At 41.7% G+C, this 14,935-nt stretch overlaps 1 protein-coding gene across 4 annotated transcripts in view; it reads left to right on the top strand.

Moving 5' to 3' along the window:
* The window catches only part of PARP14 (poly(ADP-ribose) polymerase family member 14), a 37,389-nt gene extending 22,937 nt beyond the window's left edge, over positions 1-14,452 (top strand). For 3 of the 4 annotated variants that reach the window (XM_021398511.1, XM_021398509.1, XM_021398512.1), the window contains 14 exons: positions 1,465-1,719; positions 2,278-2,514; positions 3,017-5,310; positions 5,962-6,198; positions 6,428-6,649; positions 7,482-7,545; positions 8,171-8,320; positions 8,966-9,028; positions 9,597-9,764; positions 9,922-10,128; positions 10,217-10,825; positions 11,222-11,367; positions 12,876-13,050; positions 13,342-14,452. In XM_021398511.1, coding sequence (XP_021254186.1) covers positions 1,465-1,719; positions 2,278-2,514; positions 3,017-5,310; positions 5,962-6,198; positions 6,428-6,649; positions 7,482-7,545; positions 8,171-8,320; positions 8,966-9,028; positions 9,597-9,764; positions 9,922-10,128; positions 10,217-10,825; positions 11,222-11,367; positions 12,876-13,050; positions 13,342-13,631 — 5,117 coding nt within the window. In that variant the 3' untranslated portion in view covers positions 13,632-14,452. Of the gene's footprint in view, positions 1-166; positions 280-1,464; positions 1,720-2,277; positions 2,515-3,016; positions 5,311-5,961; positions 6,199-6,427; positions 6,650-7,481; positions 7,546-8,170; positions 8,321-8,965; positions 9,029-9,596; positions 9,765-9,921; positions 10,129-10,216; positions 10,826-11,221; positions 11,368-12,875; positions 13,051-13,341 lie in introns of those variants that run through there. The other variant, XM_021398513.1, reaches the window with a different exon arrangement.

Here is a 14,935-nt window from a genome sequence, read left to right as displayed (position 1 = left end):
GCATGGCAGCATCTCCTGGTGGGTCCTTGTCATGGTTTTGTGATTTTTTGTTGTCGGTATTCCACATCATAACATCATGTAAAGCACTGGCAGTTAAGGGGTTAATGTCCCGTTTTCTGCGGACTGCTTTTTTTGGGTGATCGGTTCTCCGAGGGGGAGGGGAGGAGCTGCACTCCCCAGGGGTCCTTGTGTCTGGAGGGGCTGGTGAAGCCGCCTGGCAGCCCGGGAGTTCTGTCCGGATGCCGCGGAGAAGCACGCGGTCCCCCTGCAGCTTACGGAGTAAGAATCTCAGCTTTTGAACTCTCTCTGATCCTGATTTATTGGCCTCAATTTCGGTATCATATTTAGTAACGTTCCTCCTCAGATTGGTGCTGCTGTTTTGTTTTAGACCCGTCTACGAGTTCCCTACCTTTCCCCTCTTCCCTTTGTTTTTCCCAGGGCGTGGGTCCGCGGTTCCCCTGCCGCATTAGCTACCGGACTGGGCCGGGCCGGCCCCTAAACCGCTGACACTTTTTTTCCCCTTCTTTCTATCTTTTCCGGGCCTGCAGGCCTGCTGTCCCCCTGTCACGGACACAGATCCACAGATAACGCAGTGACACAGACCATTGAAACCTGGAGTGTGTCTGGAAGCTGAAGAGCCTTTGTGCTCTCTGTTGGCTTGAGGGCAGCTCTCTCAGTTCCCATCTGCAGTCGCCTTCAGGCCATGCGGGGGGAATGGAGAGAGCTGCTGATGTGGATCTCTCCCCCGCTGCCTGCTCGCCCCTCCCCCCCCGCCCCGTGATGGCTGGTGGTCCTTTGGCCGTGCAGGTTTGGGGCAGGGGGTACTTCTCCGGTTGGGTGTAGGGCCAGCAGCAGCCTGGCTTGTATCAGCAGCAGTACAGCCAGCAGGAGCAGGGAGCTGATCGTCCCTCTGTACTCTGCACTGGTGGGGCTGCACCTTGAATGCTCTGTTTTTGGGCTCCTTGCTACAAGAAAGACATTGAGGCTCTGGAGTGCATTCAGAGAAGGGCAGCAGAGCTGCAAATGGTCTGCAGCACAGGTCCTACGGGAGACAGCTGAGGGAACTGGGATTGTTCAGTCTGGAGAAGAGGAGGCTCATGGGAGGCATTGTGGCTAGCTACAGCTCCCTGAAAGGAGGTTGTGGCAGAGGTGGGGGTCAGCCTCTTCTCCCAGGTGACAGCGATAGGATGAGAGGTGATGGCCTCAAGTTGTGCCAGAAGGCTCAGGTTGGATATTAGGAAGTATTTATTCTCAGAAAGAGTGGTGAGGCACTGGAACAGGCTGCCCAGAGGTGGTAGAGGCACTGTCCCTGGGGGTGTTTAAGGAAAGATGTGGTGCTGAGGGGCATAGTTCAGTGGGCAATATTGGTAGTAGGTGGGTGGTTGGACCAGATGATCTTAGATCCTGGAAATGCGTACCGATATGTAACACAGCCTATTTCTCTTTCTGTTAAAAATGTTGCAGGAGGAGCTTTGCAGAAAATGGAGAATGATTTTCCAAACAGTGAACGCCAGGAGAGAGCTCACTCTGTGGAGAAGACTGCAGAACAATCTGCAGAGACTTCGCCTTCTGTGGTGCTTGAAAATGTTGAAGGATGCAGTGCAAAATGCATACAGATGCTGTTGGAGAATGTCAGTGGCTTAGCTGTGGATTATGACTTCACTGTGGAAATGATACCAGAGTTAAATGTCGCTGTAGCTACTTTTCTAAAAAGTATTGGTAAGACAGGATGAACACTGGCAATTATTTTCATGCATATGTATGAATCATAGCACTCAGAGCTTGATTTCTTTCCTGTTGGAGATTCAGTTTTTAAAAACTACCAGGGCAGTGGTCTCCCAGGGAAGATGAAAGTTTTATATGCAACTCCATAAAAATGTCTGTGCTCCAAATGTTACAGTGAAAAGGAAAATTGTGACAAGTTCACTGTTTCTATCTCATTTTGAGACAGATGGAGAATTAGAAACGGGCTGAGTATGGAGATGCATTCTGCAGATGATTGGAGTATATAAAGCCTCTGTTCCAGAAGACATTGAAACAGTGAGAAGTGCTTAGTATATACAAGATACGGATGAGGGGACAGAGTGAAAGTAGTAATGAACAGCAGAAAGTAACATGGCTGTGTCCCTTTCCCCCCTTTTGTTACAACACTGAGTTATTTTGCAGCTGTCTTTGCTGCAAGTACAGGAGAAAGTAGACTTGGCTCGCGCCTGTGCAAGCAGTGATGATAAGGATGCGGGAAAACAAGTTGAGTTAATACCAATCTTCTGTCTACAGATACTCAAGAATTCATCAACAAATGTGCACAAAACAAAAGAGTGAAAAAATTCAATATAACTGCCAGGCTTCTTGAAGTGACTCGCAGCATCAAGGCTGAGAATGTCCCAGATAACGTTTCCACAGACTATCTCACAGTTTATTTTGAGAGTGCACGAAATGGAGGTGGACCTGTGTCAGACATCCAGCTCTTCCCCGAGGAGAACTCAGCCATCATTACTTTCTGTGATCACAAAGGTAATGCTGCCTCTGTCCCTGCTTTTCTTCTGGTGTTCCGTGTTTTCTTTGCAATGTTTTTATGTTAATATGTGATTTAGTTCCTGGTTAATGTGTTTTAAGCCCCTGCCAATCTTCTGATCATTTCCTTTGTCCATTCCTACTGAATAGCAAAAATATATATTAAAAAAAATGCACTGGGACAATAAGTTTTATTTTAGGTTGAAAATAAGGTCCATTTCATTGTAATACCCTGATTTGGCCCTGGTCTGTGCTGGGGTTTCCTTAGGAAATGAAAGAAAGGCACTACTGTATAGGGAATTACAGGCATAAGCATATTCACTAAACTACTTGGAACCACTTGTCCCCTATGGAGTGGCTGGAAAATTGGAAAAACATGGAAATAGTTCCTTCAAATGCCCAAACAACACAAGTTATTTTATTCAATTTAATAGTGCTAACAATAGATTAATTTGCTTGATTTGAAATTAATGATGTGTGTATGTGTGTATATAAATCTTAGATCTAAACACTGTCTTGGAAAAGCAGCATTTACTCGAACAAACGCCAATTTCTGTGCATCCATATTACCACTCGCTGGGAACAGCTCTATATGGAAAAGAAAGACCAGATATCAAGATGCCAGACTCTGTGGTGATGCCACTAGATCCCTATGTCTGGCAGTTTTTGCAAAGGCAAGATAGACTGATTGAAGCAATAAACCAGGAAATGGCAGTTTGCCATTGTTGTCTAAAATGGCCTCAGACAGATTGTGCTCAACCAGAAATCACCCTGTGTCCGTCATCATCTCTCTCTGAGCAGAAGAAAACAGTGATTAAGTTGATAAAGACCTGGAAGCAAGATGTTTCCACTGAGTTCTCACGTATCATGTCACGCTACACAGCTATACAGCGTAAAGTAAATTCAGCAGAGTGGAAAGATGTGAAGAACAGATTGATGAAAGATGGCAATTTGTTCATCACTGATATTTCTGAGGAGATGGTGGTGATAGCAGGCAACAGAGCAGCAGTGGACAGTGCAGAGAAAGAGGTGAGGGAATGCATGGAAAAAGCCATGGAGGAAAGTGAAAGGGAAAGACAAAACATAGAAATTTCTGTGTCGATCATCCCAGGGAAGTATGCAGTTTTGCACAATGCTGGGCTAGAAGAGAGTATTCGCAAAGAACATCCATGCTTAAAGATCTCTTATGATGACACGAAGAAGACTGTTCTGTTGTGTGGATTACCTGCAGAAGTTTATAAAATTAAAGCCAACTTACTGGAAAGGGTATTGAATATGCCCTCGACATCAGTTAACGTTAATCGCAATATTTTCTTATATCTGCTGAGCGTGAATAGTAAGAAAATGTCAGAGATGTTATTTGCTGCGAAAAAAATTAATGCTTTTTATGAGCTTGAGGATGACACTGTGATGCTATTTGGAGAGGCTTCTGAAGATCTTTCAGAAGCAGAAAAGCAATTAAAGGCAAGCCTAGCATATAAAAGCATTGACGTGGAGGACTGTAAAGTCACTAAAATGAAAGAGTGGAGTTGTCTGCTTGCCTCCTTGCGTAAGAAGTACTATTCTTCCCTGGAAACTGTAGTCATCCATGAACCTATTGGAAATGAAAATACAGTGATGATTACTGGCTTTACTGAGACTGTAAAAGAAGTTTCTCAGAAGCTTTATGATTTTATAGATAGAAACACGCAGGTGGAAAGAGAAATCCCGGCTAAGTCGGTGGCAGCAGTGCAGTTCGTAGAGAAGGAAAAATCTGCTGTTTGTGATGAACTGAGGAAGAAGGGTGTGACAGTACGCTTTCACACCAAGACACCGTGTATTTCCCTGAGCGGACCAAGAGCAGAAGTGCCAAAAGCAGCCACTGTGTTGGAAAAAATTATCTCATCCCTTTACTGGAAAGATGTGCCAACTGATAAACCAGGGGCAAAAGAGTTCTTCACTGACAGGAAGGATACATTTATTTTTGAAGCAAAGCAGAAATTTAACTGCCTGATCAGGATGAAAGAAGAAGAAGAGCAGAAGAGTGAAAATGTTGCTGACAAAGAGGAAAGAAAGCTCCACTACAAGCAAACCCTACGAGATGGAATTGAAGTACTAGTATACAAAGGTAACTTGTGCAATTACCCAGTTGATGTGGTGGTGAATGCATCAAACGAAGGCCTAAAGCACACCGGTGGCCTCGCCTGGGCACTGCTCCAAGCAGCTGGCCCAGAGCTGCAGGCTGAGTGTGACGAGGTGGTGAAGAAGGGCGGGCGCCTGCAGCCTGGGTGCGCGGTGATCACGGGAGCGGGGAAACTCCCCTGCAAACAGGTCATCCATGCCGTTGGGCCCCGGTGGAAGGAGAAAAGTGCGGGAAAGTGTGTGCACTTGTTAAAAAAGACCATCAGAAATAGCCTGCATCTGGCTGATACGTATAATCATCGCTCCATAGCTTTCCCTTCTGTAAGTGGAGGGATTTTTGGCTTCCCGATGGAGAATTGCGTAAATGCGATTGTATCAGCCATCAAGAAAACCCTGGAAGAATTCAACGGGGACAGCAGCTTGAAGGAGATTCATCTTGTTGCTGTTGAAGAAGGAACAGTTCAGGTTCTGAGTGAGACTGTAAAAAAAGTGTTTACAACTAAGCCATCCTTCCCAGTGCCGCTGCAGGGATGCTCAACAGGTCACAAGCAGAGAGAGGGCCAGAGGGAGAAGAGAGGAGAGGATCTTCTCATGGCTGGAGGTGGTGAGAAGATGATTACAACAGAGGAAGGACTGCGCATCCGAGTGGAGAAGAAGGACGTTATATATGCAACGGTAGGTCTTAAATTTTTCCATGTGCTAGCTAAACAAGAAAACAAGATGACAGAACTGATAGATTTCTGACTGGGGTCTGTCATACTGGAGCTATTTCTAGTGGGAAGCCATGAATTTCACATGTTTAGTTCCTAGCTGCATTTTATTTATTCTGCAGATCTAGGGTCAGTGTGTAAAGTGTGACATGGTTGTTGAAATTACTTTAGAAAAGCAGTCCCATAGAAGAGTGCATGCCTAGCTTATTTTTCCAAAGTCTAGACCTGATTCTATTTTTTTCCCAGTATTAGTTTCTTCTTGTCTGTCTCTAAGAGCCTGTTGCAATAGAAGAGCAATATTAGATGTAAAAATGTTCATCGGGGCAGACGTTTTAAATAACTAGTAGATAAAATACCTCCCGTGGAGCTGGAAAGCAAACAGCTTGGCCTGTTTTGCTTCATGAAAGCACAACAACCTTCCTTCACCTTGTTTTGGGGCAAACGATGCTGCTCTTCTGATCAGCATACAGTCCCGCTTTAGTGAAGGGGAGGAAAGATGCATTAAGTTTTGTAGCTTGCACGTGCTTTATGCAATACATTTTGTATCTTGTGATGATGCTGGCAAATGCATTTTTGAATTCTGGCTATAGATATTTTTGTTTTCATTTTGTTGCAGACGGATGTTATCGTCAACAGCGTTGGCACAGATTTGGAATTTGGCGTGGGGCCTCTCTGCAGAGCCTTGCTGAAAGAGGCTGGACCAGAGCTCCAGATAGAGTTTGACAAGAATAAAGGACATCAGGAAGGTGGTAATGGGAACGTGATCTGCACCAGTGGATACACTCTAGCTTGCAAGTTCGTGTTTCATGCTGTGCTTCCGCTATGGAGCAGAGGAAGTGGACAGGCCCTGAAGGTACATCAGAATCTATTTTTAAAATATTTGAAATGTCAGCATTTAAAACAGTTCATTTAGACAAATGAACTCCACTTACCCCTGCTTCAGTGACCTTAAAGATGCCTTGTGTACTCTCACCTTTTTCTTATACCGGCATATTCTCTATGGAACTAACTATATACGATGCAAAGGTATTTCTTTTTTTTTCTTTTTTTCTTAAATAATTGATTTTTGTTGTGTTTTACAGACCCTAGCAAATATAGTCAATTTCTGCTTGATGAAAACTGAAGAGTTTGGATTGAATTCCATCACTTTTCCAGCTATTGGAACTGGAGGATTTAGATTTCCTAAAACCATTGTTTCTAGGTTAATGTTTAATGAAGTATTCAAGTTCAGCAGCAGTCACACTCGGAAGGCTCTCCAGGAAGTTCATTTTCTCTTGCACCCAAATGATACCGATAACATTCAGGTATTTTTTCTCAGGGCAAAGCCATCCACGTCACATACTGTTCTAATCAACCCTTACCAATATGTTAGTGATACATTGCTTTCTTAAGGGAATGACTTAGCATTTTCATAGAATCATAGAATCATAGAATTAGCTAGGTTGGAAAAGACCTACAAGATCATCCAGTCCAACCATCCACGTACCACCAATAACCCCACTAAACCATGTCTCTCAACACTATATCTAAATGTTTCTTGAACATCTCCAGGGGCGGTGACTCAACCAGCTCCCTGGGCAGCCCATTCCAGCGCCTGACCACTCTTTCAGAAAAGTAGAATTTCCTAATGTCCAGCCTAAATCTCCCCTGGCGCAACTTGAGGCCATTCCCCCTCGTCCTGTCACTAGTTAAAAGAAAGAAGAGGCTGACCCCCAGCTCACTACAACCTCCCTTCAGGTAGTTATAGAGAGCAATAACGTCTCCCCTGAGCCTCCTCTTTCTTACGACTTTGGGCCAGTGAAGGGAGATGTCACTCCGGTATCTCATTCAGCATCTGTAAACAGTAAACTCCCTGCAAGCACAAGCTGCAGATGAAATGTACCTTATTTGTTGGCACTGTAAACACATGTTGCTGCTCACTCATCTATTCACAGAGCGGTTCTGGCAATGCAAAGACAGTATCTGTTATCACACTGTCCACTATGAGGCTTCCACTGTTACTAATGATGCTTAAACACTACTATAAGATGCATCAGATGGCTGAGCAAGAGTTACGTGACCGTTAAATTTAGTTATGTAAATACTTGGTATATAAAGCCTGAAATTCTACCTTTTTTACCTTTTTTCTCTTCTTAGGCTTTTACCAGTGAACTAAAATACAGGGTAACTGGGAAGTGGTGTGACACAGCACCACAGCTAGGTAAGTTTTGTAGGGGCAGGAGGTGGGACAGAGGGGAGAATGTAAATACTGCAAAGTTGTGTTATATGTACCAGGAAACAGATGAAATATCATAAGAAAGAAAGAACATTTATTTCCTCTTAATGGACCGACATTCTTAAATTCCATTTGTAAAAAGTTTGATGAGGAATTTCTTTTGTTGAGGGCATGCTTACTACGACCTGTCTTTGTACTTGGAGAGGATGTCCTGGTAGGAGAATCATTAGTATTCCAGCTCAAAGGTTTTAAGGTTGTGTTGGTATCTCCGTTATTGGTAATGCTCCATGTCATTTAAGAGTTCAAACAAGAAAGTCACTCACAGAGTTGGTCTCATCACATGACTCTAGCAGTTCTTCCTGAATTGATACTGCACAAACTTACAGGAATCGAGCTGGTTTCACTTTCACAGTATTTAAATAGGAAAAATACTGTACCTTCCTGCTTTCGGAAATGGATTAAAGAGAAGTAGGCAGAAACTGTCTAGATGCTATCAAGCTGGTCTACAGTAAACTCCACAAAAGGATAAATTATAGTTTCCATCAGTGGAAGGGGATAATATCCAAAGCTACAACTGCAGTGTTTAAAGATATTTTTCTTTTCCTTGCAGACTTTGTCAAGCCTGTTTCAGCTGAAACATCAGGAGTTTATGAAATGCAGATTGGTTCCATTACACTCAAAGTAACTAGTGGAGATATTACCAAGGAAGACACAGAGGTTATTGTTAATATATCCAATCGAACATTTGATGCCACATCAGGTACTGCAGTATGAATATGTAGTTCTTTAGTGATAAATTTATGCTAGCTTCTAGGGACAATGAGGGGCAAGAGTTGTCTATATGTGAGACTTTTATGAAGTTTATTTTTCGGATGAGAAATACAGAGCAGTGATTTGTCAGGAAACAGATCTTAAACTGTTTTATTGTATGTTCTGAATATTCCATGCAGTTTCCAAACTATTCAGAAGAGATTTAAAATGAAAAATGCTTAAATAAAAGGGATTTTTGAGGTCAAATATAATTCTGTAAAAATGCTCATCCTAATATATTTCTTTACATATATATTTCATTGTAAGCCTGAGCTTCAATTGTGTAAGAATGAAGACACCAAATGTATAATTCAAGGCAATCAGAGAGTTTGGTGAAGGTCGTAATATTACCAGGTAGAACAATGAAGCAGGAGTCATTTTTAAGGATTTCCAATCAATAACAGAGACAGTGTTCTATCTGCAGCCAGTGCAGTTTGTGATAGAAGGCACTTAGAGGAACTGGTGAGGTTTTGCACTTTGCTGGCTCTTGTACTATGATATTTGGGCGTGTTCAAACAGAATTTGGCTGGAGTTTCGAGTAGAAATATTGAAGCTGACTTAATGAATACGTATGGTTTTTCTTGAATAATTTAAGGAGTTTTCAAAGCAATTATGGATGCTGCTGGTTCTGATGTAGAAGAAGAATGTGATCAATACGGTATGTTAAAACATACATTTTTAAAATTAGATTTCTATTTCTTCTCTCAAAACACTTTAATGCTCTCGTTATAATTCTGTATTCTGATAGCACAGTTCTTAGACCAATTAGTCATTATCTTCATGACGTTATTTTAAACATTCAGCTCTTCTGCAGAGTAACAGTTCGAGCTTTCAATGAATAAGTGACACAGGAAAGGATTTCACATACAAATGAATTCTGCATATACCATTGGCATGCCTTTAACTAAAAGTGAGCTGTATTTAAATTGAACATAAATTGTTAAGTTGTACTAAATAAGAAACTGCTTCGTAGGAGAGATTCCAGGAAATTGCAGTGAAACAGAAAGCACTCAGTCACTCGAATTATTGTCTCATGAAATTCTGAGAAAACTTGAATCAACTACAACCAGGATAATATAGCACACAGTGGACTTCTTTCTAATTTCTCCACTTCTCTTCAAGTATACATCACTCTAGCGTACACTAGCATCCATATTAACAGTTGTCTTATCAGAAAATAGCCACTTTGAAAATGTTGTCTCCTTTTTTTGTCTTCTCTCTTCCAGCTGGACAGCTTGAAAGTGGTTTTATTACTACAGAAGGTGGTGCACTGTTGTGCAGTAAAATCATCCACTTGATTCACAATATGAATGTGAAGAATCAGGTTTCCAAAGTGCTTCATGAGTGTGAGCTAAAGAAGTACAAATCTGTTGCCTTCCCGGCAATTGGAACAGGTTTGTGTTTTCATGGGGAAGTGATTAGAGCTGTGCAGGGGGTATTCGGTGAGAAGGCATAATGAGGGAAGAGAGAGTGACGCCAGCCTGTATGAGCTCGATTCTGCCTTGATTTAAATATTGTTCGCTGCCTGATATGTCTTTTATTTTTGTTTAGGTAATGCACAACAGAGTCCAGCAAAGGTAGCTGATGAAATGTTGGATGCTATAGTGGAATTTGCGAGCAGTAGATCAGTACAGCATTTGAAAGAAATTAGAATAGTCATCTTCCAGAGACATATGCTGAGAGACTTTTATGAAAGCATGAAGAAAAGAGAAGATTCAAATTCATCTGAACCACAATCACTGATATCTATGTTAAAATGTAAGTAGGTGGGTTTTCTGTGTGCTTGGGCTCACAGAACTAAAGATCTTCTATATAAAACTAATAGTTAATGTATAATTCTTCACAGCATATTTCTGGGGTGAAAAAAAACCCACCGAGAAGAAAAAGCTCTTGGTTTTGGAGAAGAAAGTTGATACAGTTACATTTCAAATTTGTGGAGAAAGCAAAAAAAATGTGGATGCAACTGAGTCCTGGATAATAGATTTGATTTTGAAGGAACAGTTTGAAAACAGAATTGTAGATGAGCTAATTGAAAATTTTGATGAGAGACAAATCGAGACTTTGGCAGATCTCCAGAGAGGAAAACATGTTACCATTCAGCTTGATAAGAACCACTCTCCACCTTGCATTACAATTTCTGGTATTAGCAGGGAAGTCTGTTCTGTTTCTGCGGAAGTTCAAAAAATGATCCAAAAAATAAAGACTACTCAAGAAGAACAATCCAAGGCGAAACTTGTTTATAACCTAGTAGAATGGAGGTATCAAAGTACCGATGACATCTTTGTTGCTTTTGATAAACTGACAAATATGCAGCTGGAAGATGCCAAAGTAGATAAAAAAACACATCTGACCGTCAAAATTAATAAGAACAACTACAGGGTGGACCTGAATACTTTGCAGGCTCTTGATGACCAGGGAGGAAGTATAAACATTCAACGTGTGCCAAAGAATGAAGGTAAATTACAGCTTTGCTAATAAGAAAGCTTTAATAGCAGTTATTGAGTGATAATTCTGATAATTACAAACTTAAGTTATTCCAAAGAAGTAAGTTTCTCCATAGCTATTTACTTATTTGTTTATTTAGCTGGGAAAGCCATAGCCAGCAGTTCTAAATTCATAATTAGCAGTAGGTATGACCAAAATTGTAACTTCTATTGTAAATACAGAAGTTATCTGCATGTGTGTGACTAGTAAGCATCGACTTCATGCATAAATCTGACATAGGAACATTTTTGGAATAAAGTATTTTATAAGGTCCTGTCCTTTCAGCCCCCTGTTTGCAGTCAGTTTGCAAGACACTTACAAAACTGAGCTAGATACGAGCGATGCTAAAACCATTCCTGTTTTGCAGATATGCAGTCAGTAGAGTTCCCGGCAAAGTGGGAAGACATGGAAGGGGAACGGGTCAAACTGGTGGCCCTCACACCATCATGTGAGGAATATCTTGAAGTTCAGAAGAGGTTTCAGAAAACCACTCGCAACTTTGTCATAGAGAAGGTGAAATCCTAAGGGGAAAGAAATGAACTCTTGGGCTGAAAACATTAATGTACTTCCTAAGTAAATGTTTGTCACATTTCTGCAACCTAATACACCTTCTGCATCAATCTCTCCAAAAATTCCTAAGAGTTGCACTGGCATTTCTGCCTTCCTACTAATAGTGCAAAATGAGTGACCATAAGTATTCAGGCTGACTCTGTTCAACTAATGTGGTATTGAATAGTTAATGTGATACATCCAGTTAGGAAATTCTATGCTGAATTAAAAGTATGAGCAAACACAATCAGAATTAAAAGAAAAATATTATATATAAGAAATATGATTTAAGAGATGACAAGATTGCTGTCTTTCAGCTATGCATTGGATTAAACTCTGCTTCCTCTTCTGCAGTTTATTTCATTGCCAAAAGTTGACAAGATTTGGCCACCGAATGCAGAAGACCTGCCCGTCAACCTGTTGGGTGGCAATCTGTCCTGTGGGAGGTCTTGGGAAACTAAGAAACATTTGGGGTTGCAGAGAAATCAGTCTTCGGGTCCACTCTCTACTGGAAGAGTCGGCTGCCCAGTTAGCTCTCTGCAGCCCCGTCCTTGCATGCTGGCTGTAAAGCTTTTTACTGTCTTACTACTGGAGGAATGGAGCTCCCTGTTGGTCCCAGACAGAGCCTTTCAGGCTGGAGTGCTGGTTTTAACTAAAGTGTCATGATTTGATCCTTCTTATTGAAACGTCCACAAAACAATGGACAGAGATTTAATTGCCAGGTCGAAGATGGAATTATATGAGAAAATAAAATGATATTAAGAGCGAGCACATTTGTTCTCCAGTGATCGTGGTCAATAAAATGGGAATAGTGCAAAAGGTACAATGTAAAAAATCAGGTAATGACATGAAGTCTTTTTCCATTGGAAATGGAAAGCTCTTGCAGCTCTAAGATTTTACTGGATGCAGATACACAGTTTTCCCCTAAGCTATATTCTCACTGTTGGTGTAGGAGCCAGCAACATCTGTCCTCCCACCAATTTATTTTTAAATAGGATTTTCTCACGGCTACAAAGCAAAGGGAGTAATTTTGACTTCCACACTGAGGTTTAGAATATAAACTTAAATTCACTGTAATGCTATCGCTACAGCCTACCCTTTTAATGGGAAAATCATCAGTAAAGATTATTCGGATGTATGGAATGCATCTCACATCAACGCTTCCACTAGCAGTGGAAAAAACATTCTATTTCTGAAAATACCAGTGCTACCATAGTTGCCTTTGTACACAGTATGCAAGGCAAGATAAATGTGTGCCAAAAATTACCAAGCTCAAAACCATTTGTAAGCTACTTTGGTTTTTGATTTTCAGGAGGCTCACATCTTCAGTTCCACAACCCAAAACACACAGTAACAGGGTATAGTGATAATTATTGTCATTCTTTCAGTTTGGTTTGCTTTTAATGTTTTGTTGTCATGATAAATATTGGTCCCTACTAGTATAAATACAGCTTCATTTTGTGGCTTTGCAGATTGAAAGAATACAAAATCCCTTCCTCTGGCAGACCTACCAAATCAAAAAGAAGTCTCTGTGTATGAAGAACAAAACTCAAGATAACGAGAAGTTGTTGTTTCATGGGACAGCTAAAATGTCATTGAGCACAATCAACTACAATGGATTTGATCGTGGTTTTGCTGGAGTGAATGGTGAGTGATTTTCCAAAGCAGTTAATTTCCTAAGGGGGTACACAGTGCTAGTAAATGTCTAGGGCTGACATGACCTTGAGAGACCTGGGCAGCCTAGCTCAGATCTGGTTGACACTTCAGCCTGGTCTAGGGGGATTCATGTTTGATTCTGATAAAAAGGATTATTACTCAAACTGTGTGGATAAACTACAACCAACTGACAATTTCTGTAGAATGAAAAAAAAAATAGGAGCTTAAGAGATTCTTTGGGGAATAAGAACACTAACCATTTGCAAACATCTTTCCGAACAGCTGCAAGCATTGGAAATGGAACCTACTTTGCTGTTAGTGCAGTTTACTCTGCTCAGGATATTTACTCAAAACCAGATTCGACTGGCAGGAAATACATGTACCTGGCTCGGGTCCTCACAGGGGAGTACTGTGTTGGGAGCAGAGGGCTAGTCACTCCACCTCCAAAATGCTTAGCGGATCCTACCGACCTGTACGACAGCGTAGTCGATGACATGAATATTCCAAAGATGTTTGTCATATTTAATGACATTCAGGCATATCCAGAATATCTTATTACTTTCAGAAAATAGAATATTCTTAATAGCCTGGAAAATGTTGGTGCCTTTTCTATATAAAATGTAACAGGGAATTTCTTGATTGCTGTTTACAGTTAGGTCTCTTAAGAGCTTTTTTAATCTATCCACGCGTTTAAATAAGTCTTCATATTATCAGTGCACCAAGGCCAGGATAAGCAGTTATTTTAGAATGCGCTATTTTAATACTCACATTTCAAATTCAGTTCTGCAGAAGTGTAGGCAAGAGCTGTGAGCACAGCCTAGACTTCTTCCTAAGCAAGGTAGATGGGAACTGGTAGGAAGGGGAGCTGCTGTGCCGTACCCGTTGCCATCTATGCACACTTCGACTTCAGGTTTGCCATGTGATCTTTTCAGGAAAAGGGCAGACGTGGCACTGAAGGGCATGGTGGGGTTGGGTTGATGATTGGACTAGATGATCTTAGAGGTCTTTTCCAACCTTAAGGACTCTATGATTCTATGCATTACGTGCATCCAGCTTCCACCTACAAAGCCATTTGTTCTGGAGTTTTTAGGATAGTAAAAAGTGACTAATTTCTGCTGGATTGAATTGCAACAATAACATTTCTGTAGCAGCACCGCTTTGGACGGAGTTATCTATCGGGATACTCTCAATCATTAGGGACACATTATAGGGACATATTATAGGGACACACTCAAACCATTTGAAAATGCTTAATGTTCCGTAAAGCAAATAGGTAATGATATGCATACTGCCAAACTTATGCAGATTACACACTTGTAGCAATCATCTTGCGACAGCTGTCAGTCAAAAGCCATGTGTGTATTTCGTTTTAATAAAAGTAGTTACAAATAGATTATGGGTATTGCTGAGTCATTGTTCACACAGAGGTGTGCACTTCAATTAGAAGTGTTGCTTTACATTGGAATGTATTTATGGTTCAGCGATGCTATACACAGAAAGAAGCCAAAATGTCTTAAGTGACTCTGGGTATCTCCTGGGGCCGGGGGGGGCCTGGGGGCTGCATCGCTGCACTGCGAGCTTGAAACAGATGGATGCAGCAAACCCCGTGCACTGAATCTCATGCAGCAACTTGATGCACAGCCCCACGTTGCACTGCACAGACCCATCTGGATTGCACTACATCGCACCGCACAGTGCTGCGTGACGCCACCCTGCACATGGCTGGATTATACTGCACTGCACTGCAGCATGCAGCGCTACACGGCCCTGCGTTGCTGTGCAGTGCTGCCCCAGCGCAGTGCGCTGCCCCAACCGCACCGCATGCACCGCTCAGTGCTGCGTTGCCTTGCAAGCTGCATTTCTCTGCGCGACCTGT

Source organism: Numida meleagris, chromosome 5 (assembly GCF_002078875.1).
Source record: "Numida meleagris isolate 19003 breed g44 Domestic line chromosome 5, NumMel1.0, whole genome shotgun sequence".
In the NCBI taxonomy this organism is placed as follows: Eukaryota; Metazoa; Chordata; class Aves; order Galliformes; family Numididae; genus Numida; species Numida meleagris.
The sequence above is the reverse complement of the archived record's forward strand: the minus strand, read 5'-3'. Positions and strand labels throughout refer to the sequence as shown.